This window comes from Cottoperca gobio, chromosome 8, assembly GCF_900634415.1.
Source record: "Cottoperca gobio chromosome 8, fCotGob3.1, whole genome shotgun sequence".
NCBI lineage: Eukaryota > Metazoa > Chordata > Actinopteri > Perciformes > Bovichtidae > Cottoperca > Cottoperca gobio.
Genome location: NC_041362.1, coordinates 11,371,233 through 11,397,182, shown reverse-complemented (window position 1 = coordinate 11,397,182; position 25,950 = coordinate 11,371,233). Strand labels below are relative to the sequence as shown.

Sequence of the window (25,950 nt, the reverse complement as noted above, 5' to 3'; positions counted from 1 at the left end):
GCTATTGGGATCAAAATAGAGGTTTTGTTTATTTTGCTCTCCCTATTTAATAATGTTCCAGTAAATATTACGCCCAGCAATATTCATATGAAATCACTAGAAGGAAAAGGGAAACAAATCCAACAGAAATAGCATCAGTACACAAGCCACATGACCATGTCTACCTGTTAAATACTGTTTAGCAGTTTATGGTTGGCTGTAAATCCAAAAATAAACATTTATTATAGACAGGTCGTCCGAATCATTATTGCGTGCCTCACATGGTTGGCAAGTGACTAGATGGAAAAAGCTTTCTTCAGTTTCGATACAAAGCATTGGATTTACATGACTGATAATACAGCTCGAACCTCATTGGCTCTGTGTATTTAACAGGAAGATATGCTTCATTGTGATTGGCTCGATTACGTGTCAGTTATTTGAGGATTTACGCCTCGTTCCGTGATGTGACGTTGTACAGGAACATGGCGCTTTGGAGGGGAGCAGTTTCATGATAGTCAGGGCAATTGATTAATTTCCTTTAGCTATGTTCTTTTAAATAACACTAAGGTACATACACCAAATATGATAGGTCGTGAAAGGTAATCGCTCCTTTTGTCTCTATGGACAACGGAACACTACATTTCGTAGCGGTGTTTGCTGTCGTCAGCTGAAACTGTTAGCATTGACATGCTAGCTTAAGCTAGTTAGCTGGCTCACAGTAAGTAGCTACCGTTAAACAGACAGAAAATATGCTTGTGTATGTAGCCTACACTGGCGTTAAATTGATTATCAATGATTAGAACACGTTATTTAGCATCACATAAGCCATTTATTGTTTAGGACGACGATTCCAATTAGCTAACATTTTGTTAGCTAAGCTAGGAGGATGAAGAGCCGCCATGGATATGTTTTGTTGCTGGCCAGTGGGATTTTCCTGTCGGTGTGTTGGCTGTCTGAAGGTGCCCCGCTTCAGTATCCTCACAAATCAGGTGAGACAGCTGACTGTGAGCTGATACACAGCTGAGCGATTGTCTGTTCACTCACCACAACTCCTGTCCACCCAGCTGTTTAGCTAGCAGATGTTTCTGTTTGCTAATATTTGCTGGCTGGGGTAGCTGTTGCTAATCAGCAGCTAAAAGCTAACAACACAACAGCCTGGCTGCATTTCCTGTTAACCAGTGAAGACTACTGTCACCAATGCTTTTACTAAAGGACTGTTGTTTGTTTGATTACACAGTTTACAATATTGCAATTTCTTCTGTCTATATGGACTGGGGAATCATTTAATAATGTAAACTAATAGGATGTCATCGTCACAACTGGTAAACTCAAACATTACACTTTTCCTCTAAAATAAATACTAAATACTTATTAACCTAGTCTAGGTTATTTCTCATTGATTGTTAACACACATACATAATCCTCCAGGTAGCAGTGGTGTGTCTGAGTTAATGTAGTACAGCCTATTGTAACTGCAAGTACAGAGATGTTAATATGTCAGTGGGGTTGGTCCAGTCATTGACATTTAACATAGTTTATGGGACAATAGACAGGCCTACCAGCATGGAGCACAGTTTCTTGTTATGAAGTTAACCCTGAATAACCTCTTTTATTTGGCTTATAGTGTCCTCATCACAGGTTGTGTCATGGGTGTGATGATCATGTAATTGTTTTAGGGTGATCCAAAGTGTATTCATAGAAGAAAACAGTTTGCCATTCTGTCATATGCCAGTGTGATAAAACACTGTCATGTATCAATTAAGACTCTTGTTCAGGACAGAACCAGGAAGAAATTGTTGAAATGACTGTTTTGTAATTGATAGTGGACCAACATAAAACAAATGTAACCATTGTGATGATAATTTAAGTAATTTATAAAGTAAAACAATTGAAACATTTGGACATTACAGCTTCTCAAAGATTAGTATTGATTTGGTTTCCTTCATTTCAACATATTGTAAATTGAATGTTTTTAAAATATATTTATCAAGACAATAAGGAATTTAGAGTCAACCACAAATAGTACACCAATTGAAGTAGATAAATCGACTACAATATGAATCACTTGTTGCATCCCTAATGTTATGGGTGCCATACATCCACTTAGAGACAAGGGAATGGTTTTAGGTTTCTACATTTCTTTGCAGCTTCTCAGAACAAGAGGCTCAGTCAACCTACTTCCTCGTGCAGACGTGACTATGCTGTGAGGGTCGGTAATGTGTAACAGTAACACATTCCAGTCTTATCACCACCAGTCAATGATTAGTAACAGTGTTCGCTTATTATACTACACAGCATACGGAAAACGTTATGTTGTGAGCATGCTTTTTATGCTTTTATTACACAGCAACCTGTTCGTGGCCCTACTTCCTCAATCTTAATTTTCAATTGCGTAAAGATGTGGTACAGTAATACCTAAGTGTTTAAAGTTTACCTTAGCTTATGGATTGTGGGTAAGATAACGCGTATACAATAACAATAACTGGAAAGTCACTTGCAAAGCCGGTCTTCAAGCGATGTGTGCTGTGTTTACACACATCAAACATGGATAAAGGTAGATGGGTAAACATGTCAATGTTTTAGCTGTTGTAACAGGCAGGTGATGGTTAGTCAAGGTGGACATTGGCCTTAAACTCCCACTACATTGCTCAGTGAATTAGTGATTACCACCCTAGGCTTTAGAGGATGCTGCTTTAATAACACTTGCACTGTTGACTAGGGATGGGCTTTTTAAGTAATTTCCATATTTGAGTACTAGCATTCAATTATTATAGAGTAGGAAAATCTAACGTAACAATAGTATTCAAACTGAACATAGCAAATAGTTACTCCATTGAACTAGTTGTTCTATGATAAGTGTAATGTTGCATAACTATCACTGCACATTCATTCCGTTTATTTTGTTGTATTTGTGAGCATATTTCCATACATCACTCTTATGCCTGGTTGCCATTCTGCCTGCAACGTTAGGGTGATGTATGCCTGAAACGTTTGACGATGTCTGTGGCGACGCAGATCTATAATTGTTGCTATATTTATGCGTTTACAAAGCAAAAAAAAAGACTATTACGCTATACATTGAACAATATTACATTACAGGTCATTTAACATACGCTCTTATCCTGAGCGGCTTACAGTGAACTAACTACAGGGTCTCCCTGGAGCAACTCAGGCTTATGTACCTTGCTCAGGGGCTCAATGATGGCAGCCCTGGTATTGAACTCACGACCTTCTGGTGTTCTGTTTGGAAGGCGAAGATCACCAGACCACTAGGCTATCGCCACTGATGTCCAAATCGAATACTTGAGCACTCGTATAGTCATGCCCATCCCTAGTATTGACCAGTCTATAAAGTGTATTTTATTAACAGTGGAAGTATTGCTAGTTTATAATAAAAAATGTCAGAACGCAATGTTGCAAATATGGATGCTTAGAGGGGCTGCTGCCATAAGTATTGGCTCTTCATTTGATCGATGAGGCTTAGTACTTCCCATCGTAGCAACCAGACAAATCTTAGCGGAAACAAAACATGTCAGCCAGGTAATCCATCCCTCATCCTGTACATAACTGAAAGTACAGACATCCTCTGTTGTGCACACTGGTGGGAGAAATCTGCAAAAATGGGTCAGCTCCTCCTCAGCTCGTGAATGCCTGCCTACTGAAATATGCAGTGGAACCGAAATAAGACCTGGCAGCTCCGTGCCTTATTGGTCCCAAAAACCAGTTGAGTCATTTGGTCGTGCCTGCCAAGTCATAATATGAACCCATGACTCAGATAAGGCCTAACCGAGTAGAACTGATCCCATGTAGAGCTGCCGTGACACGGCTCTTATTTTTCCTATCTGACTGCAGCTTCAGCCTCTCAGGGAGTCCTGCACTGCCTGGAACCCTGTTGCTCGGCTGAAACAGACGGGGGCTGTTAGTACAAAAAAGCTGCCTGCAATTACAGCCAAATGTTTTTCACAGGATTGTTGTGAAGTTAAGCTTTATTAAGGCCAATTGAAATAGCCTCTGAACACTTTCTACTGCCAATGACATATTCATTGTGTTAGCTATAATTGTAGATGGAGGAAATCTTCAGTGAAAAATCGCCACTTGTGACATATTTTGGTTCTGACTGGAACGGGGCTATTAGGTTTTGGTTTATCATTAGCTCACTCTTGAAATAATGATGTCTAGATTTATGAAAAACATGTATTTCATATCAGGATGGTCTTGTGTCAGGATCAGACTACATGGTATCAGTTTGGTAACGATCTAATGGATGTGTAGTTTTGGAAAACAAGTTAAGCTTGAATTTCCTTCATTCCCACTTCTGCGATGCATAGTGGAAGACCCCAGTCAGGGGGTTCCCTCTCTAAGTATGAAGCTGTGGTGGTACCCACCTTGGTGTAGTGGTGGCAGGAGTGGGCTGTTGCGTGACATGGCAGCATTACTGAAATGCATGCTGTAGAGATCGTTTCTTGTTGTTATGTCTGCCTGTGACTCACTGACATTTTAATTCATTCATTAGAAAGCATTTACGGCACTTACTTTTAGATTTAGCAGGGAAAAGCCCGTCCATTGGTTTGTCACCACAATGTTTGCTTTGCCTTCGTATCACCTATTGTAACATTGTTTCTTCCCTCCAGACAATGTTAATTCCTCTGGATTTCTCTCCTGCATATATTTTCCTCTTCTAGTGCTGTGGATGTTTCATTTGTTGTGTACAATAATGTGTAGTCTGAGGTTTTGACTGATGCATGTTAAGCAGATTCAGTCTATTAGGTTGAGCTGCGTCAGCTCTCAATTCTCCTCCTGCGCCTTCCACTTACAACTGCAGCGCAAAGGAATTGGGTAAACCTTCAGTAACCCGTATAATACCTAAAGCCTATCATCTCACTACTGATGTCGATGATAAATTGCAAGGTCGGAAACACTTAAACGGCTGTAAGTACACATCTCCATTTAGAGGTACATCCACGAGGCAATGTGTCCTGACCATGGACCCATTTAATCTTTAATTCCTCTTCTCATCAATATTTCACCACAGACACTGACTCCCTGTTGCAATATTGAGCATAGAGGAAGTAATCATGGTGAAGCATCCATCATTTTGAAATGGGTAAAGTGTTTTAGGTATTTAAACCATTTACAATTTACATCCAAGTATACTATATCACCTTTTACTATTCTTAAAAGTTACCTGTGTCGTCTTTGATTGAGCATGATCTAGACTAGAGAGTTGTAACGTTGTGATGCTATTTTGATGATAAGTAAAGAGACGTACTGTGAATTGAATCTCAATCATGGCTGACACTTTGGATCATATTTAATGCCCCCCAGGGAGATAAAGTGATTGCTTGTCTCATCTGCCCTCTGACGGGCAGTGCTGTCTGCACAACTGCTCCATCAGACAAGACCGGACTTGAAGTAGGATCACTGCTCAGCCTGTTGTTAGACTACAGTTCTACAAGTTTTTATCTCAGGTTAATTTTAAGGGAAATATTTATTTTTGAATTGGGGGGAAGGGAGGACTTGATGCCACAATAATTAATTTGGTTCGGCACAAGACCTTTGATACTGAGGCTAGGGTTTGGCTGAAATTGTCACCCTTAATTAACAATGGTATTAATTTGGCCATGTCATTTTAGATAATCTAACAGCATTGTGGACGATGGAAACGAGACAAATGGCTAATAGTACATTTAATTTGTAATGGGAAATCGGAGCTGGGAATGACGTCACACCCGAGTTGACTGCGTTCCAGTTTAACAAGTCGGAAAACTAAGTTCTAGCCAGGTTAGCTTTGTTAGCCATTGTTAGCAATACTAGTTGATAGTAACGCATAACGCTGTGTTTTGCACATGCGTACACCATGTCCACAGATAGAAGTTGGACTGATAAATAACACTGCAGAAATAAGACAGAAGTTCTTATAAACAATGTATTATAATTATTTCAATTGTCTGGCAGTGACTCAGTCAGTAGGGGCTTGGACTGCACCCGACATCCCCCTTCCCCCCCTCACTCCCATTGCTCCCCGGGTGCTGTACATTAGCTGCCCACTGCTCCTAGTACTAGACTCCTGGTACTAGGATGGGTTAAAAGCAGAGAACAAATTTCACTGTGTGTGCTGTGTGCTCTACATGTGTGACCATTAAAAAAGAAGGTTTCATCCCTCCGATTCTATATCTATTCTATTACTACAGCATACACACTGTTGATACGAGGAGCAGCCATCTCGCATTTGGAGGTCAGGGTTGGTGAGGTTTTCCAGACTTTCCGAGTCGAAAATCTGACTTCAGGGGGTGAACTCGGAAATTCCGACTCCCCAGTACAAATGGACCGTACCATCAATCTTTCACCTCTTTCTGTTGGGGAAAAACATGCATGCATTACAGCCTTCATCTGATAGTCTGCTCTGATAACGAGTATGTCAAGACGCATCCCGGTTTCTCTGCTTACTACTCACCATGTTCGCAATAAGGCAGAACACAGAGTTTAGATGTTCTCACATTCCGTCGACTTTCTAGTGGACATGAGGGTAGCTCATGATAACAGCAGCCTAATTCCTGAGCCGCTGCACTAAGATTATTGTTCAGTTCGCCATTTTATGCTTGTGAAATCCTCTAACAACCTAAATATAAATGCAGATTAATGATGACACGTGTATTGTGGGATAAGCTGTCCAAAGAGATTTAGAGAGAAGAAAATTTGATTTCTTTCTTTAACATTTCAGGACCAGTCCAAGCAAACACATGCCATCATTTGGAGAAGCTTTGCTCGCACCGTCCATACTATATCGTGAGAAACTTTTCACATTGTCCACATCTGGAAAAGCAGTTTGTGTAGAAAAATATGTTTTTATATTTAGCAGTTTGTAGATGGATTGGACTTAGTCTGGTTTCTCATTTATTCCAATAGGCTGACTCTTTGTATTACAGTCATACTCAAGTCTGTTGTTTTTCTCCTTCATGTGCTGTTGAGAAACCCAACTAAAGTTGGTTTGTAGTCTGGATGTATTCAGCACCTGCCTTCATCTGTCAGGAATTTGTTGTTCAGTAGAAGGAGTCTCAGTAGGTGTTGCTTCTCCCTCTAGCAGACAGGATGTACCTGACAAGCTACCACCAGTGGGAGACAGAATAAACACAGGAGGGAGAATGGGACACACATTCTCACTATTTATTCAGTATACACACACACACACATCACACCAGATATGATTGAAATTATTTTTACATTTATTAAAATGTGATGCGTCATAGTGAAATTTTGAAAATAAGTCAAACTAATTGTGGACTTGAATTCAACGAGACTCCCAGACAACATCTAACACAATTTCCGACTGACACAGTTGGATCAAAAATGACATCCACAAACTATATGTAAGCTTCAAGGGGAAAGGGTTTACTTGAATGTTTCCCGACTGTTCCCTCACATACAGCGGTGACTACAGACAAAAATGGCCAGTCAATTTAGCAGTTAGAAATGAGCAGTGACATTTTGGACATGAAAAGACAAGGTTGACATGTGATGTAAGACCATGGTGACAGGACTCACACTCATTGTCATACTTGTCCGTACACATGCCAATCTTTGCACACTTCCAATCCGGGAACAAAATATTTTTTAGACAAGGCTATCGACAGTTAGGGTTTTTCAGGCAAAGGACCCCCAAACTGGTGTAGCATGGAGCAGGGACCCCCTGCATCTATTAATTGTTTGGTCTATAAAAGTGTCAGAAAATAGTGAAAAATGTCCATACCAGTTTTTAAAGTCCTAGGTGATGTCTTTAAATGTCTTGTTTTGTCAGTCCAAAACCCAAAGTTACTTAGTTAAACATGATACAACAACATATTTGCCATTTTTGTATGACATCTTTTTTAATTTTCTATATCACTGACTTTCAGTCTGGTACAAATTTGGTTTTGCTGCCCTCTTCAGCGCCCACCTTTATTTCCTGTAATAGCACAATATCTATATTTATGACAAGAACAGGCGCTGGAATAAATCAGGGCTCTAATGGTTAATGTGTTTTGTGTGTGGAGCAGTCTCTACTAAATTGGAAATCCTCTGCCGTATGAACACTGGTCAGCATCAGTGTAGGGAGGGGAGCAGCTGAGAGCAGCACAGTGGGTGGGTCACAAGGCTGCTGTCAGCCCTGACACTCGTACTGCTGGGCCAGCAGCATCCTCACCGGCGCAGACATAACACCTGCTGTCACCACTGCTGCACCATCAGCTGCTTATCAGCCAGTGGAAACCCCCACAACTGTCTCTCTGAATGGCTGATAAGGAATTGAGGTCCGGTGGTGACAACTGTCACGTCCTGTTTGCAGAAATCACTGTTTTGACTCTTTATACAATCCAATTATTGTATGTCTTGCATAGTGATTCACTGCAGCTCCACTGAAAGACGGCAATAAGATGTAGAAGAGCGCTGTGCAGTTTGTCTTTCGTCGTAGGTGGATTTAGAAGAAGAGCCAGTACGCCCGTGGTGCTTGGTATTACTGTCAAACAAACTCATGTGTATGCTCGTAACAGAGCTTTCAGGTGCCAACTTATATTCTCCTCTAAATTAATTTTGAAGCACAGCTATGAATGTGAATAATTCAGCATAGTTTCTGTCTGTTTTTCTAATTTCAGGGGGAAGCACAGGGGACACGTTTTCTGTGTCTCTCTACCTGTCCCTGGTGGTGTCGCTCACGGCGCTTATGGCCTTGGTGGTGTTGCTAGTGAATTGTGTGACCTGCTGCAAGGAAAGGGAGATCAACTTCAAGGTGAGAGTCCTTGCGGGCAGGTAGCCAGACAGACTCAGCTCCACCTGCTCCCATGCAGGCCACACCTAATGAACACATGGAGCGGGGATGAATTGTAATGGATAGTGTCTGCAGTATTGTGTTGTAGTATCATGGCAAGCCTATCTTTATCCTCTCTTGATTTTCGTTGATGTAGGAGTTTGAGGACCACTTTGACGATGAGATCGACTTCACTCCACCAGCAGAGGACACACCTTCTATGCAGTCCCCCGCCGAGGTGTACACCCTCGCTGTGTCCCCTGTGGCCCTGCCTGGACCCCCACACCTCCAACCTCCTGTCCACATCACAGGTCAGACGCATGCACACTCACAGACGAACAGATTTATAGTGGGTGTGAAAACATGTTGTATAAATTCATTGCTTCAAACGTGCTCGTATACATCTCACATATATTGTACACACAAATGGCACATTGATAATGTTTTTGAATGATGGGATTTCTGTCTATTCTTCCGTCTTTGTATTTTTTAGCATCCTAAAATTCAAATATTCTAAATATACAGTCATTTTTAATCCTAATGATACTTAGATCCTGGATGATTGGTGTTCTTCTTTTTTCATTAGCTGTCATTGTCAATCTTTTACAGTACATACTGTCATTTTCACTACCTGATATTATCAAGCCTATTATTGTCCAATCTCTTTAAAACCCATTTTCTGAGAATCATCATAGTTATGATAAGCAACTCCAGATGAAACGTGTCAATTTGTACAGTCTTAATTAACATTGTTTTGTGGTTTCACAGAGGGATCTACAGGCGTCCAGGTAGCACGTCACAGTCTGAGTTACATCCAAGAGATCGGCAATGGCTGGTTTGGCCAGGTAAGACTTTTTATATAAAAAGTTTGCATTGTCCCAAACAGTTTTTTTTGCCTCTTTTAACTTGTTACATGTCAAGGCATACATGCTCTAAGGCTTTTTTCCCTCTGCGTCTTGTTTAGCCTAAAGTGTCGTCTGTATTAATAACAGGTCCTTCTGAGTGAAATCTACACAGATCCAGGTGGAGCCAGAGTGGTGGTGAAGGAGTTAAAAGCTAATGCAAGTGCCAAGGAGCAGAATGATTTCCTGCAGCAGGGGGATCCATACAGGTAAACACATTTGTTTTGACTATCACCTGTGATCTATAATTAAAGTATTTTATATTTACTTCAATTAAATTAGTATTATTATTACAATAAGTGTGTAGAGTACATGTGGACAAAACTAGCTAAATGACTATCACTGTAATGTAAGCAGCACCCTCTAACTTTCCTCTTGCACATTGCATCAGACTTATGCTCTTAAATCTTACAGATATTATTTTAAGGTAATATTTCAAAGCTTATTGCAGTCCTAATTAACACCAGTATCAACGGGCTTTGTGTTTTTTGTCTATAGAGTGCTACAGCACCCAAACATCCTCCAGTGCCAGGGACAGTGCGTCGAGGCCATTCCCTTCTTGCTTGTCTTCGAGTACTGTGAAATGGTGAGTGACCACACACTCTTCTAAATATTATTTATGCGCAAAAAACACCATCAAACCCCTTAAGTGTACAACAAGTTGTTGTGTGTGACTCAAATAAACTTGAGCTGTAACGAGAAGCTATATTATGTGCATGGGTGTGACCTTGATGTACTATAAATCTGCAAAGTGCAATCCTATTTTGGAGTTAAACATGTGGTCTTTGTGTACTAGTGTTGAGAAAATTGAGAGATGGTTTATTTGCTGCTTTCTAAATCTTCACTTGGAGGGCTTCATTAATTGAGTAATCTCATGTCAGTCTGTTAAGCTCACTAATTCACAGGGCAAGACCCCTTTTACGAACTGTCCAGCAAACATGCATAGCTGACCTGCCCTGTTGACCATCCAGATTGAAAGCCTACTTTCTCAATCCTAAATTAGCCACTCTGTTCATCTTCACATATTGAAGAGACTCAGACTCCTTCATGGCAGCTGATTTATCCACTCTGTCTCTTTCCCTATTCCGGGTGGGCACGGCCCTAACTGCTGGGGGCTCCCACCCTCCTCTGCTCCCCTCCTTGGCTCCCCTCCTTCTGCCGAAAGTTGCATGGCTAGTGTAAGCCGGGGACTTCTCACATTCCCACTTCACCTAGTAAAGCGACAGGCTCCATTTACGCTCCTCTGGTGTCGGCTCCACCAGTTGCTGTGTTTGTGCATTTCTTTGGGTAGTGCCTTGTGCCTGTTGAAGACTGAGTTCAGTCTAAAGTAAACTAAGCTGTTCCTAAAGAAACCTATTGGGGTGCCCAGTGACCAATGCAAAAAGCCAAAAGAGCAGTTAGACTCTAGAAAAAGAGTTGCAACTAGTAATTATGTTCATTATTCCTGCGTTGATGCTCGTGGTGATGAACCTACTGAGAATTAGAAAGGTACTCGGAGAGCGCAGATCTTCTCCAAAATAGATATTTTATATATATATGTGTGTGTATATATACCAAACCAAAAACGTAACGTGCTTTACAGGCAATTATCGTCTGAATCTGCTCCTCCCCTCGACTTTACAGAGCTTTCAGCTGGTTGTTTAGATGTTCGGTGCGTAACTTTACTGTTTTGGTTCACTCTAACCGTTCTCTCAGTGAGCTGCTGGATGCCAGATAGTGTCCCTCAGAAGTTGGTAGAGACCAAAACTGCACTGAAAGAGAGCGAACACTGGACGGCATGTGTCCAGAAACATGACTCCACATGTGGCTCCGAAACGGCTGCCTGTTTTGTAAGCAACTCTTTACGACTTGTTTACGCAGCCCCCAAAGTATCTAAAACACGGAGTTGGATTAAAACACTTATGTGTCAACAATCACTCACTCATCTTAACTTTTCATCTCTATGCGAATGTACTGTTGAATCAAATGACCCATGTCCCACTCTGCCAGCTATAAATCATTTTGTGTGTGTGTGTGTGTGTGTGTGTGTGTGTGTCTGTGTGTGAGTGCATCAGACCCAGGTGTGTCTGGGTGGCACAAGTCCACCCTCTGACTGCTTGATGACAGGATACATGATGTCCTTTTTGTGGTCACACTTAATGAGTTTGTACAACCTGAGCCTTCACAGTTGTTTTAGAGCTGGGTGTCAAACTCAATCACAGAGAGGGCCAAAATTAAGAACTGGGACTACGTCGAGGGACAAACAGGGTCGACGTTTATTGAGCAGGATAGACATATTAGATGATATTCATATTAGCCTGGAGTTTGAATTCTCTGTTTTAGAGTGAAACTTCACATCCAGCTGGTGATTTTAAAATTAGCATTTTTATGTAACGCATTAGTTGCTTGTGTGTAAAAGGGCAGCGCGGTAGAAGCTGTTCATTTACGCTCCTTGGATGTTGAACCACATTTTATTCGCTTGCAGGAGAAAAGTAAATGCGTTTTGGCTGTTTAGGTGACACAAATGCTCCACCCCCACTTTGCCTTTCCATTTGTCCGACCTGGTAGCGTGTCCAGTTTGGCTCATCCTGCAGGACATTGCATCACTTGGTGGGCATTGTCCAGCTGCCCAGGCCTGGCCGGTGTCCTGGCATTGTGGTCTTTTCCTGCCAGCTCTTGTAACGTCTCTGACGGGAGATGGAAATGAGTCAAGGTGAATGACTTATCACAAGTGTGTGCGGGTCATTAGGGAAGATTGCGTGGGAAGACCAGGTCCTGTTTGTTGAAGGTGATAATTTGTGAGGGGAGCACAACTGAGTGATGTCTATGCTCCTTATCCCTTGTTGGATGAAGAGTTTTAGGGACTTCATCCAAGTGGGATTTTGTCTTACACAATACAGGTTTCCTTTCTTTCACTTTATACCGTACTTGTTTGCATTTGCACTACTTGCACATAAAACTTACCAAATAACACTTACTACATGTAGAAAAAAAGCGTTAATGTAAAGCAAAAGACTATTTTCTCTGTCCTCCTACTACTTCAGGCCATGTCAATCATCCTCTAGAAGCCTGAAACATTATATTTAGCGCGGTGGACAAAATAAATCCCAAAAAGCCAATATACTGTGACGTTCCCTCTGACAGCCTGATGATTGATGTGGCTTTTCTATTCCGTATCACCCGTGCTGGGTAACCCTGACTCGAAGCATTTTAGACATCAAAATACATCAAGCAACTGGTGCAGGGGCCACAGAATGTCACATACCGTAGTGTGAGTGAACCGCTTCGAATGCATGGATCTCCTGCCTGGTGCCTGGCCAGGGCGTTAGTCAGACCCTTTTCTGGTTTAGGGTCTCGGACATAAGCCAGCTGACTTCTGGCTTTCCAAAGTCGTTGAGCTCCTTAATTTATTATGGTCATTAAGCAACAATCCTCGTAGTGTTATGAAAGGTCTATGCTCTTTATGTTGCTGTCATGGCATTTATTAAGTTATACATTACTGACCATGCTTTGCCTATAGGCGTATTGTGCGTTATAATTCACCTTGTGGGTAACGTTGCCCTTATGTGGTTTGGTTTCCTTTTTGGTTTCTTCAGGCTCTTATGCTTTATTCATGAAAACTCATTCTTTAAATGAGTTTATTTAACAAAGACTGTTGGTCACACTCTTTGTGAACACAACTGGATTTCACATTAGTTTACTTTTAATGGCCCACTTTCTCTATTTAGCTTAAAAATGTAACAGTAATTAGAATATAGCCCACTTCAAGTATGCACTAGTAGCATGGAGGACGGGAGGAATTCAGTTTTTTCCCCTTTTTTTATTTCTTTGTTTTTGTTCATAACTGGATCATGTGATTGCTGAGCCAGACATGAATGTGTGCATTGGGATCTTAACACATTCTTGTTTATTTGCAGGGCAGACATAAGGCCTAATTGTTTTGGCCATTCACAGTTAATGTTGTTTCATAAACACCACTGGACCCTCCCCCTGAAACCCAGACCTAATCACCTGCTGCGGAGCATTCACAAATAAAGACGGGCCGAGGGTATCACTTACCATACATTGAATATAGCTCTACTGTGAAGACTGTTTCTCAGAGCTGTTTGCACGCAGGGGTAAATGGGGTCCAAGCAAACCATGCTGCTTACGTAAGACGACTGATCTAAGCTGCTTGTAGTGAGATAGCTCAGGGAAAAGTAAACCCTTTGTAGACGCACAGACACAAACGCTCAGTAACTGCATGTGATTTTGACATTTTTAACAAAAGCTGTGCGTGCGTGCGTGTGTGCGTGCGTGCGTGTGTGCGTGCGTGCGTGCGCATGCATTCCTCAGGGGAGCGCCGTTCTACTGGCTAATCGGGAGTCTCCTGCGCTCAAACTCTGTGGTGATCTCAAAAGCACTCGTAACTTAAATATCCCTTTCACATTTAGGAAGTCAGAATTTCAATATGTTCTCTGAAATGTCCACTATCTGAAGTTGTCACAGAGTGTGTTCAGACTGCCCTTTCTTCTTTCTTTACACACTACAAAAGTGTTTCCCAACCATACACAGTCTGTTGGGGAATGACACATGCAGGTTCCCAACCAGCCCTGTGAACCTGCACACAGCTGAAACCCTCCATGTAATTCAAATGTACAGCATCTCCGAACTCAGTCCAACCACAAAGAGATCTGGAGCTCTGTGATCTGAAGATGGCTGCAACTAACGATTATTTTCATTACATATTATTATTATTATTATTATTCTTCAAATTGATTAATCCTGTGGTCTATAAAATGTCAGAAAAGAGTGAAACATGTCCATCCAAGGTGATGTCTTTTAACTGTGTGTTTTGTCAGTCCACAAACCAAAGATTTAGCTTAATATTATATAAAACAGGTTGTCAAAATAGATTATTTGTTCTGCTGTTTAACTAACCCATTAGTCGACTGCAGCTGTATGTGTGAATACAGGTGAGCTTGTTCCAGATTCACTTTCTCACAACATGTGACTCATTATCACTCTCAAACCTTGTGTGTACTTGTGTTTATTATGTGGGGGTGTAATTAATTAACTCAAAGTGCCGTGACCTGCTTCCCTCAGGGGACACCTTGTTGTTTTCTCTCCTCCACTCATGGGGCTCCGAAACCCGACAAGACACGAGCACAGTTTATTTCACTGTCCCGAACTGAACTCTTTTATTTATAAATCTCTGACACAGCATAGAGGTCCACTAAACAGCTTTAGCCTTATTTGGTCTTCTCACACATCCGCAGTGAGAAGTGCTGAGGAGACTGGAACAGGAGAGTCTACTGCCCCTGTGTGGCGGTTTCTGCACATTGCTATACAACTAGTACCACTTGTCCAAGTCCTCTTAATTGCTATGCTACAAATAAGATTCTTCTGGATTTATGGAATGTTTGTGTTTTAATTTGGTGATCTAATGTGTGTGTGTGTGTGTGTGTGTGTGTGTGTGTGTTTGCAGGGGGATTTGCGGGGCTTTCTGTCTCAGCAGGATTGGATGTTCAGAAATGCTGAGTTGCTGCAGCTACAGAGGATGGCCTGTGAGATCGCTGCTGGTGTCACTCACCTTCACAAACACAACTTCCTGCACAGGTAGCACTTCAGAATTGCTTCACTTTAGCAAGCTCACCGGTTTTTAGACCCACTAAGCATTGTGTTTTTGTTTGTCTTTCAAAGAATACAGCTACTGGCTAAGGTAATGCTCACTCTCTCTCTCGGGGACAGAAACATTGTGATTACACACTTTAATGACGACCTCTACTCACAGATGTTTTAAACGTTTCACTAGCCAACATTTCGTGGTTTTCTGTCCAAGTGTCCATAGTTCTCATCATTAAATGGGTATTACTTAGTTCTTTACACTCTTGGTTGTATTTATTTTCACTACCGAAAGGATAAGTAATATGAATTTTCTTAAATTGGTCTCATTCATGTGGACTGCTCTTTTTTTTTTTTTAAAATGAATAAATCTTTGAAACGCATACATATGAATAATTATTAATAATGTTAAATGATTGGATCAAGACACACTAATGCTATTTTCATTGTATGTATTAAATGTATAGTCATTTTACTGGGTATGTAATGTCACTTTACACAAACCTCATAAAATCTGATTGTAAAGATTTAAGTCAACTGTTAGTTTTACCGTTGACCTAGTTACGGCTTACTGTCCAACCAGTCACAGGAGTACCAGTGTTCTCCAAACAAGGTGTGTATGGCAGAGAGGCTGCATTTCATTTTTACCCCAGCGAGTACTGGATGTCTGCCTACTAGCAGCCAACAGGGTACAGGGGGTTTTGGGAACGTGTGGCTTGAGGGTAACATACGATGCTCCGCTCATCAGCTCTATTTTGCATGCTCAGAATAAGCTCAGAGAGTTTCCAATTACACAGCTCCCATGCATTGCCACAGTGTCAGCTGTCTGCTGCCAGAGAGATATGATGATTCTGCTCTTTGCATGTAAAAGGATAGCCTCATATTGGGCGTTGTGTTTTAATCCTTGTTACAACTTAAAAATGAGTTCTACAAGCTTCCCTCCCATGTGGACAAATTTCATTTGCGATCGTAAAAATATTTATGTGGCACTTTAGTTCAAAAGGCCACAACGACTAAAAAAAATGATGAATGATCAGTGAAGCTCCTTGCTGGCAAAATGTAATGAGAGCAGATTGATGGTGCAGCAACACAGACACAAAACCTTCACAACAAGTGCTGTGTGGGCTGATATCCAAACTGAAACCTCAGCTTTGCAACGCAAATGTGAGAACGGTGCTGGAAAACATCTGATTATATTCTCATTCAGAAACTGTGTAGGGAGGTTTCTTTTAAGGTATGATTCAGCGACTGCTCCAAGTATATGTTCAGTACAAGTACTGCCAAGTTGGCTCTGTTGAACATTTTCTTTTTCTCCTCATTGGAGTTTAGATTGTAAATCTATATTAGCCATGTTTGTGAGTATTCACTGAGTCTTGATCTGCATAATTAAAGGATGCAAAAGTCCTACCAGATGGTGTGAAAAGAAGTTGTCAAAGTCCTATTTATTTTTAAAGACTACTCAAAGGCTCTGTTGTGTTATTGTATGTCGGCCTTCAGCCAACAGCGAGGGACGGGGGACCGGCGAGTGTAAAATACATATCCATCTATCTTACAGAGGCTTTAGTTAGTCTGGGCCATGCACACACAAGAACACTGGTGTCGGCAGTGTTTGTCATTGTCAGTAAAAGGGACTTGGAACTTGTGCACCGGGAATGCCGCAGGGTCGCAGGGAAACCAAAGCCTGCCTCTTTATTCAATGTGAATTAACTACCATATGTCTGCTCAAAGTGCAGCGAGAGGCTCAGAGCTTCTGATGCCCTCTCCTGGCAGCTCCACAAAACGTTTCCGTGTTTCCCTCTCGAAACTATATCCTGCTGCTGTATGCACGAGTCAGGAATAGCCCTTGTTTGAGTCTTGTTGCAAGGTGAAGAGCAGAGGCAAATGACAGAATAAGAATTTCATATCGCTGCCAAGGTCATTTATGATCCTTGCCAGACTCCTTTGCCCTTGATTCTTTATGAGGTAATCTTAGCCTTTAAGGTTAAGAGCAGATGGTGGATTCAAGGCCTTCCACAAGGATATGGAGTAACCCGCAAGTGGGGAAAAGGTAGCCAGCTAGGGGGGGTCGGGGGCTGTGAAAGCTTTGGCTGTTAAAGCCGACATGAGCTTTAATTATTGCATATTTTAATGAGTTTGCCTGCCCGATTGTAAACATGTAGTAACTTATTGTAAAGTAGGATTAGGTTTCTTGTGCACATCGTCTGTAAAAAGCTATCCATATTTAAAACCACACCCATACATCACGAAGATTAAGCGTTATTAGACCTTTATTATTTTAGTTATTGACCCTGTAAGGTTTATCAAGACACTCTACAAAGAAGGTTAATGTATTGTTTTACTAGAAACATAAATGCACTGTTTGCCTATTTTTAGTGTGTTTGCAATGCTCTGCTGTGTAAATAAGGATAATTAATTGCTTTGTGTATTCATTAAGCCCATGAACGGCTGTGTGCCGTATATGAAGAATGCAGCACATTCAGTGATCCTTTCAATGCTTACTGCGCAATCGTGAAGTTGCTGCGACACTTTACTGACGTAGCCCATAAAATGAGGATGTTCCTGTCTGTGCAATCAATCAATTCTTTATGTGTATTGTCATCAATTATTTGTTAAACACCGAAGAGGACTCTCCATCCTCTACTTGCCAGGAAGGACACAACCTCTTAGCCAAGCACACGCACACACACACGCGCACACACACGGCATTCAGAACATGAAGCGGAGGCCAGTGTCGTAAACTGTACACGCATAGCGAATCGCAACTCGTTAATCAAAATGTTTTATTTGAATAAAAAATGTTTATATAATAAAGTCGCCGGCTTGACTTAAATGAGTAGTCGGCTGTTTTGGCTGGCACTTATGGAAAGCTCTGGGTGTTGATCTAATTGATTTTGTATTATCTTCACACTGCTTTGACACAAATAACAATGCACGGGCGAAACTAAATTGACTAACTGGCAAGAACAAGCACCAGCTGGATATTTTAATACCAGCGGTAGTCAGAAACTTGCTGGCTTCATATCAGTGAATGGTAATGGCTTTCCCAATCTTTGCAAAGGGCTTTACAACACATGTCAGCATTTTCTCATTCATACAGAGTCAGAGGCCATACAAGGTGCCACCTGCTCATCAGTAGTGATAAACATGCACACACACTCATGGGGAGCAATTTAGGGTTCTGTATCTTGCCCAAGGACACATCGACATGTTAACCGCAGGGGCCGGGGATCGAAACCTCGACCGGTGGACGACCACTCTACCTCCTGAGCCACAGCCGCCCTGAATGAATTTGTAATTGTGACTTTGTAAAGTTCCCAATCCATCCAGATGTGTCCAGCTGATGTTGTTCTCTATGCTCTCTCAGTGATTTGGCTCTGAGGAACTGCTACCTGACGGGAGATCTTACAGTCAAAGTGGGAGACTATGGAATTGGACCCTACAGATACAAGGTAAGCAAGTTTGTTTTAAAGCCATTTATAGTAAATATTGTCCAATACACATTAAGACCCCAATCAAGATTTCCAGACTATCTTAGAACGCTGCCGAAAAGAGATGAGGAAATAAAATGAGAAAAATACAGATCATTATTGATAAAAAGAGAGAAAACAGGCTGCAATAGCACCTCACATTTTATAGTTGGCTACTCCACTTAGATTGTTCAACTGATGAACTCAAGTTGCCAATCTGACGTTTGGCTGTTTGTTGTGCAACCAGCTCCAGATGACCTCACAGAAAATAAATCATAGGCTGTGCAGGTGTTTGCCTTCGATCTATTGCGGGTTTCTCGGAAGAATTCAGATTGTCTTCTCTTGTAACTGGACACGCTGCATGTGTCCCAAGGCAGTTCTGTCTGCTGCATTCCTTAAATACTGCTGATCCGTCAGTTTGGCTGTCTGAATTTAATACTCACAAGATAAGGTCACCCAGTGAATCTATTTCTGTAAAGAAAGGGAGAGGCAGAGTGAAAGTGAGAGTACACTGCCTCAATGAGAGCTAATAAACAGTCAAATGTCTCCTGTTGTTTCCTAAAAAGTCACAATTTGGAATAGAAGCAAATACCATGTGTTTTTGTTTTTACTTCACAATGTTACTATAGGAGGATTACATCATCACAGAAGATGATGTGTTTGCACCCCTTCGCTGGTTGGCTCCTGAGCTGGTGGGCGAGCGCCATGGGGGTGTGATTACTATGGAGCAGACTAAGCACAGCAATGTTTGGTAGGTACCACAAAAACAAAACCTCATAATGACCTGAATCCAATCCAAATATATTTCAAACCTTTCTTTTTTCCACTCTCCAGACTTTCACATGAATAAAAATGTCGACATTCAAAATGTTCCACCACTCGCTTTTGTTAAAATGTGTCGCTCCTGTTGTCAAAGCCGCCTTATGATTAATGTAGTTTATTTATATTTACAGTACTGTTTTTGTGGGTTTGAGTAATCGTAACAGCTCACCTCATGAAGTGTTATTGTTTTGAGTCAAGAGGTCAAGGTCTTTTGCTGAATTTGAAGTGTGCAAGACAAATTTTGTCCTGCAGCAAACTCCAACAACTATTTTGTCCTGAATCGTCCATAGGGCCTTGGGGGTCACATTGTGGGAGCTTTTTGAGAATGCTGCTCAGCCGTACCCGCATCTGTCTGACCGGGAGGTTCTCCGTCATGTGATCAAGGAGCAACAAGTCAAACTCTTTAAGCCACAGCTGGAGCTTCCTTATTCCGACAGATGGTGAGTCTTTGCTATATATATATATATATATATATATATATATATATATATATATATATATATATATATATATATATATATATATATATATATATATATATATATATATATATATATATATATATATATATATATATATATATATATATATATTACATACAAATAGAATTGCAAAATTAAGAAAGATCTTAGTAGTATTGCTTAATTTAAAGTGATCAAAATGATTTGGGCATTAAAAATGGATTTTGTCTAAAAAAGAGATGTCTGTTTTCCCTGTAACTGCAGGCACGAGGTCCTGCAGTTCTGCTGGCTATCTCCAGACAAGCGGGCCACGGCAGAGGAAGTGCACCGTTTGCTTATCTACCTGCGCATGCAAGGCCAGAAGGACATAGAAGAAGACTTTGACCAACGCTGGGATGCTCTCAAGCCTAACCCTACCGCACGGCAGACCACCGTTAGCCACTCCTCTTTCCCAATCCTGGAACAGTTTGCTGATGATGCCCTGCGACAAGAGATCGACGAAGTTCTTACCGTCACTGAAACGAGCAAAGGTCTCAGCTTTGAGTATGTTTGGGAGGCAGCCAAGCACGACCACTATGAAGGCAACCATGGGCGTTCAGGCTTGGACACAACATTGAACTATCACAGCATGTTCTTTCCTGTTTCCACTGAAGACATCCAGGCCCATTTCCCCGATCCTGCTGCCAGAGCAGCGGGCACAGAAAGTGGTAACACTCCTTCAGGAATTCCTTGCATTGTACCAGTGTTTGACGCACAAAAGCCAACTAATGGAAATGAATATTACATACAACTAGAAGAACAAGGAGAAGTTGAAGAAGATGAAAATAGAGGGCAAGACATGGACTTCAGTTCAGGCCGTCAAGACTTTGTTGTTCTTCAAGATGTCCGTCTAGATGAGTCTAGTACCGATGCTGATTTCTTCCACCAAAGTATTGACTCCAAGGATTCCTATTTACCAGACAGCCACATCTGGTCGTCTCTTGAAAATGATAGTCCATACCACACCAACATTTTCACAGACGGGGGGTCCAAGCATGAGGACTCTCCTTCCTGGAGACGGGGTTTTATGGAGCTTCCAGAGCGCAATGGCAACCCTTTCCATAACATTGCCCCTTTAGAAGTCCAGGAGGTGGATACAGATAAAAGCTATGGGGATTCTTTTTTTGGTGATTGTTCAGAAGCCCCTCATCCGACGGATTCTGTGGAAGTGGAGGAGGAGAACATAGATGTAAAGGGGCTTCTCCACAATGAAAAACTAGCCGACAACTTTATGTTTCTCAAAGACCAGCACCTGATGAAAGACAGAAGTTTCTCAAGTCCACAGGATAATTATCTTCTACCTGGTCTAGCCCACGAACCAGAAGAAAGATTCAAAATGAGTTCTTGGGACAATCTTGAGAATTTAGGCAGCTTAATCACAGCAGACACTTATTTAAAACCTGCAGCAAGTAGCACATCCTCAAGACAGGAATTTTTAGACTCTCCGAGTACCAGCCTGGGGGAGTTATGTCCCTCTCAGGTAGAAAATGAAACATTGGTGCCTTTCATTACAGTGGTCACAGAAGATAACACGAGCAACCAGCTGCCAGTTAGAAATTGTTCTTCCACCGAAGACCTTGGTCCACTGCAATCCTCAGACAGAGGTATAGACTCTGGTTTTGATTCTACCTCAGAGAGGTTTGAGGGGATCATCAGTTTAACTGATGAACACACCCCTGCATTTTCTGAAAGTGCCACTACAGACTCATTGTGCACAGATGCCAAAATTCCCAGCCTTGAAGGCGACCCTGGTACCTCAAAGGATAATGTTCAGCCCATAGGAAGTGAAATACCTGAAAACTCAGACAACAGACACAATGAAGACCTCACAAGTAACGATCTGTTGAGTGAACTAATTGAGGATGCAGATATAGAGCTGGAAACCACTCTGTCTGACCATGAAGAGTCCTTTATGGATGCTAATGGGCACCCTATCGTCAGATCGTCCCTCTTGGTCTCTGGGCCTTCTTTGGACCAGATCAGCCAGGACAGTTTATTGGAAGACAGCATGTCCACCACTCTGCCAACTGTGGATAATTCAGCCGAGACACCAGACTCTTTAGACTCTCTTGACATCCACAGGCTCTGTGAGCAAGGAGAAGAGCTAAGTGCTCAAATAGCCCAACACAAACTCCAGCCTCCTTACAAAATATCCGACAGTGGGTATGAGACGGAGAACCTGGAGTCTCCTGAGTGGAACTCTCAGCCTAATGCTATAGACCAATCCCCTGTAAAAAATGGCATGAGTGTTGCCGAAGAAGAGGAGGAGACGGAGGAGCTCGCAGCTGCAACAAATCTGCTTCCACCAGAAATCATCATTTCTGATGTAGAGGGTGTGCTGGATGCTCACAGTGAGGATCCCAGCGAGGGCCAGCAACCAGATCACGTAGCTCCTCCTGAGGAGCCAGTCATGGGCAGTAATTACAGAGACTCGGCCTACTTCTCAGACAATGAATCAGAACCTGAGAAAAAGTCTGAAGAATCGGTAGCGGGAGGTTCTGGTGAAGTCACGTGGTTGAGGAACTCTACTGTAGCGTTCAGCGGGGCTGCTGGAGGTCCAGCGCTCGAGGTCAACGCGGAGAGAGATGTGGATTCTTTATTTTCTCAGCAAGAATCTTCTGAAGCACAGGCCAATGGAGAATCATCCGCTCCTCGTGTTGGGGACATATTACCCGCAGATTCAGATATCGCAGAGAAATTGGGGAAGGCAACAGAGGCGACAAACAGTCATAATGAAGATGGAAACAAACCAGAGTTCTTCAAAGACGCCACATCTCCTGAGCAACCACCAGAAGATGTAGAAACTTTAACTCCTCTTCCTCCTGTTGCCCCATCAAAGCCAGTACAGGAGAGCTCAGGTCACGCTAAACTAACCAGGACCTACGCGAGTGATAGTCATAAAATAAGAGAGCCGGACATGGAGGGGCGTTACCTGGGGAGGCGGGATGGCTCTGGTTCAGATGCACAGGAGGACGGCATGGATGCGGACGAGGAGGACGAGAACAGCGACGACTCTGATGATGACATCCGTGGATACCAGCTACACAGCTCCAGTTCAGAAAGCGAGGATGATGCCGTGCATACAGGTGCCAGTTATTGTCTCAGATGACCGCAGTGCAAGGAACCTGAAGAGCTTGTTGAAGCCCACCACGCTGAACATCGAGGCGTCCTCTTCCCCGTTTTCTGCGAGGGACAATGCGGTTAACTCCAGAAGAGCGGTGTCGTTCTTCGATGATGTCACTGTCTACCTGTTTGACCAGGTGAATTATTGTCTGTTTTGTAAAGGTGGGGGGGGAAATTGATTCCTGTCAGAGGCATTTTAAGATTCTGAATTGATTTGTTTTCCAACAAAAGAACCTAGATAATCCTCCTGATGTACAGTACTCCTACACACCAAGACAAAGTTGTGTGAAGCATTAATGTGTGTTGATTTGTTGAGTGTTATTTTATGTAGAATTATTCTCAAGATTCTGAGAGCCTAAGCCTACCAACTGTATTTATGTAACGGGCAGCATTTTACATTATTGTATAACTTTAATTTTATTTTGTAAAGGGCTTTAATTTAAAGAAATGAAAATGTGCCCGAGTTAGCTCAAGGGCTATTTTTCAGGACTGGAGTAGATCCAGAAATTAGCATCACTATGTACTGAATAGAGAATGGTTTTGAATTTGGTATTTTGTTGTTCATTGCCAGAGTTATTATAGGTTTCACTAGTAAGACACTTTCGTGTGGCCATTCTTATTAAACTCCAACTCATTCTGATGTAGGAGACCCCCACCAAGGAATTGGGTGACCACTCCTCACACAATCAGGCCCCAGAGTTCAGCAGCCCACTGCCCACTGCCAGCTACCTGAATCGGTTCGCCAACTCTGAGAGCTCCACCGATGAAGAAGGTAATGCCAGAGCCTACTTGATGTATGCATCTGCTGGAAATTGACTTTGTCCATTACATTACTGACTCATTCATTAAATCCCTGCAGGCGGTGGATTTGAGTGGGATGATGACTTCTCCCTCGCACCTGCCTTCCTGCCCAAGACGGACAAAGACTCCGTATCAAAGACAATGTCCTCCTCTGCAGCATCTCGCTTTTCCTCTCCGCCCCCTGCAACAGGGCGCGTACTGGAGTCCAGCTGGAACAGCTCCTCAAACTACTCCCGTTTCTCCATCTCACCGGCCAGCATCGCTAGCTTCTCCCTTACACATCTCACCGACTCTGACATCGAACAAGAAGGCAAGTTGAGTGTGCAGTCACACCTAACCCGTATGGGTTTTTACACGGGCTTAAAGGAATAGTGAAATGGATGGCAGGAGCATCATATTTACTTGTACAGGCATGAGAATCGATCCTTTGTCTAAAAAAAAAAGCAAATATGCAGATTACCCCAAATGTCAAGCTAAAATGTTTCATTTTTATATCAGTCTTAATTTAATCATAAGCATTTCTTGGTGACAAAGTATTAAAATATCAGTTTATTTTACTGTTTATATAAATCTATATGACCTTTTCACTATCCCAGTTGTTATGAAACAGTTATGTTAAACTCTTCATCCTCTTTTGTTCACCCCAGGAAGCAGTGAAGATGGAGAAAAGGACTAGTGTGATATATTATCATCACACTATTGAAAAATGAACCTATACTCGCACTTTTTGGAAATGGAGAACGGCTGAATAAAGACAAATGACGCGGTTTGTGGGTCAAACCGTGGATGCTTCTCTCAGGCAGAACTGTTCTTTACATACATGGAGATGGCCATGAGAACAACCACTTTCAGCAAATAAGACGGGCGAGGCCCATCTCCGGTCTGAGCCACATCACCTCTCCAGCTACATCAGTGTGTGTGATTTCAGTTCAGTGCAATTCTACTTAAAAAAAAAAAAAAAAAAAAAGTTTCTAAATGTTTGCTTTAAAAACTCATCAAGCGCATTCCAGGTGTTTGGCTGCTTCTTTTTATTGTGTGTCGAAGTGCACTCATTTTCCAGGATTTTTGCATCACCAAAAAAAAAATAACTTTATGCTCTGAATTCAGCACACTGGGCTGGGTAACGTATCACTACAGCCAAATAGGAATAAGCTATTTGATTTCAGCAGACCTAGAACTGAAGATTCAAGCTTTTTCTCAAACTTTTGTTCATTTTGCTCCTTCATGTTGTGCGATTATTTCAGTGGTTGCCTCTTTTGGAAGAGTGCTTTTGTTTTTTCGTAACCTCTTGTTGGGTGTTATTAGTCACATTCTTCTAATCGGAGAAAATCTATGTGTGGTATCCTTCTGTAGCAGCATTTGAATATAAAGGGTTGACATGTAGTCTTTACTAAACATCCTTCATCTACAGAGGTGACACACTGTGTGTTCCTTTATTGGTGTTTGAAAGGAACATTCACAGCAAGTAGTTTCATATTTTTGAGACGTCTCAGTAAGAATTGTTGGTGGTATTAGACAAGGATTGTCATATTCATCCTTACAGAGTTGATCCAAGTGAAAGACGGTTGTGAGGAAAAAAAACTTAAAGACAAGTTGTACATTTTGTAATGCTTAATTTTATGCTCTGAAATGTGCAGGAAGTTGCTCGGATGGTTTTGACTACTTGTCACTGGGTCTTCTCGCAGTGCCTGTGATGCTGTAAAGACAGCTGCACTCCTCCATTTAATATCACGACATTTCCAAATCGCACGTTTAGTGAGATTGTGTAAAAAGTGGGAGATTTTATTTTTAAATGTCAGAATGAAGAAATGTTAATGAGCTGTTTGTAAACAAATGTGCAATGAATTTCATTAATTAGTTGAATTATGAGTTGATGGGACGACCCGGCGTTTCTTCAGTAATGTGCAGGGATTTAAGCTTCACAAAAACTCACGACTAGAACAAAACACTACGGCATTTATCAGTGTCATGAACAGTAATCTGCCTTTTTTTTT

The 25,950-nt window shown here is 41.8% G+C and overlaps 1 protein-coding gene across 1 annotated transcript in view; it reads left to right on the top strand.

The window, feature by feature from the left end:
• Positions 1-422: 422 nt before the first annotated feature.
• Positions 423-25,950, top strand: part of lmtk2 (lemur tyrosine kinase 2) — a 25,867-nt gene continuing 339 nt past the window's right edge. Inside the window, 15 exon segments of the mRNA XM_029436951.1 lie at positions 423-968; positions 8,607-8,740; positions 8,916-9,069; positions 9,527-9,603; positions 9,751-9,869; positions 10,159-10,246; positions 15,107-15,237; positions 18,608-18,692; positions 19,340-19,461; positions 19,823-19,972; positions 20,258-23,114; positions 23,116-23,292; positions 23,801-23,927; positions 24,015-24,266; positions 24,604-25,950. The exon segment at positions 24,604-25,950 is cut by the window's right edge and continues 339 nt beyond it. Of these exon segments, the coding sequence (XP_029292811.1) occupies positions 866-968; positions 8,607-8,740; positions 8,916-9,069; positions 9,527-9,603; positions 9,751-9,869; positions 10,159-10,246; positions 15,107-15,237; positions 18,608-18,692; positions 19,340-19,461; positions 19,823-19,972; positions 20,258-23,114; positions 23,116-23,292; positions 23,801-23,927; positions 24,015-24,266; positions 24,604-24,632 (4,605 nt within the window). The 5' untranslated portion in view covers positions 423-865 and the 3' untranslated portion in view covers positions 24,633-25,950.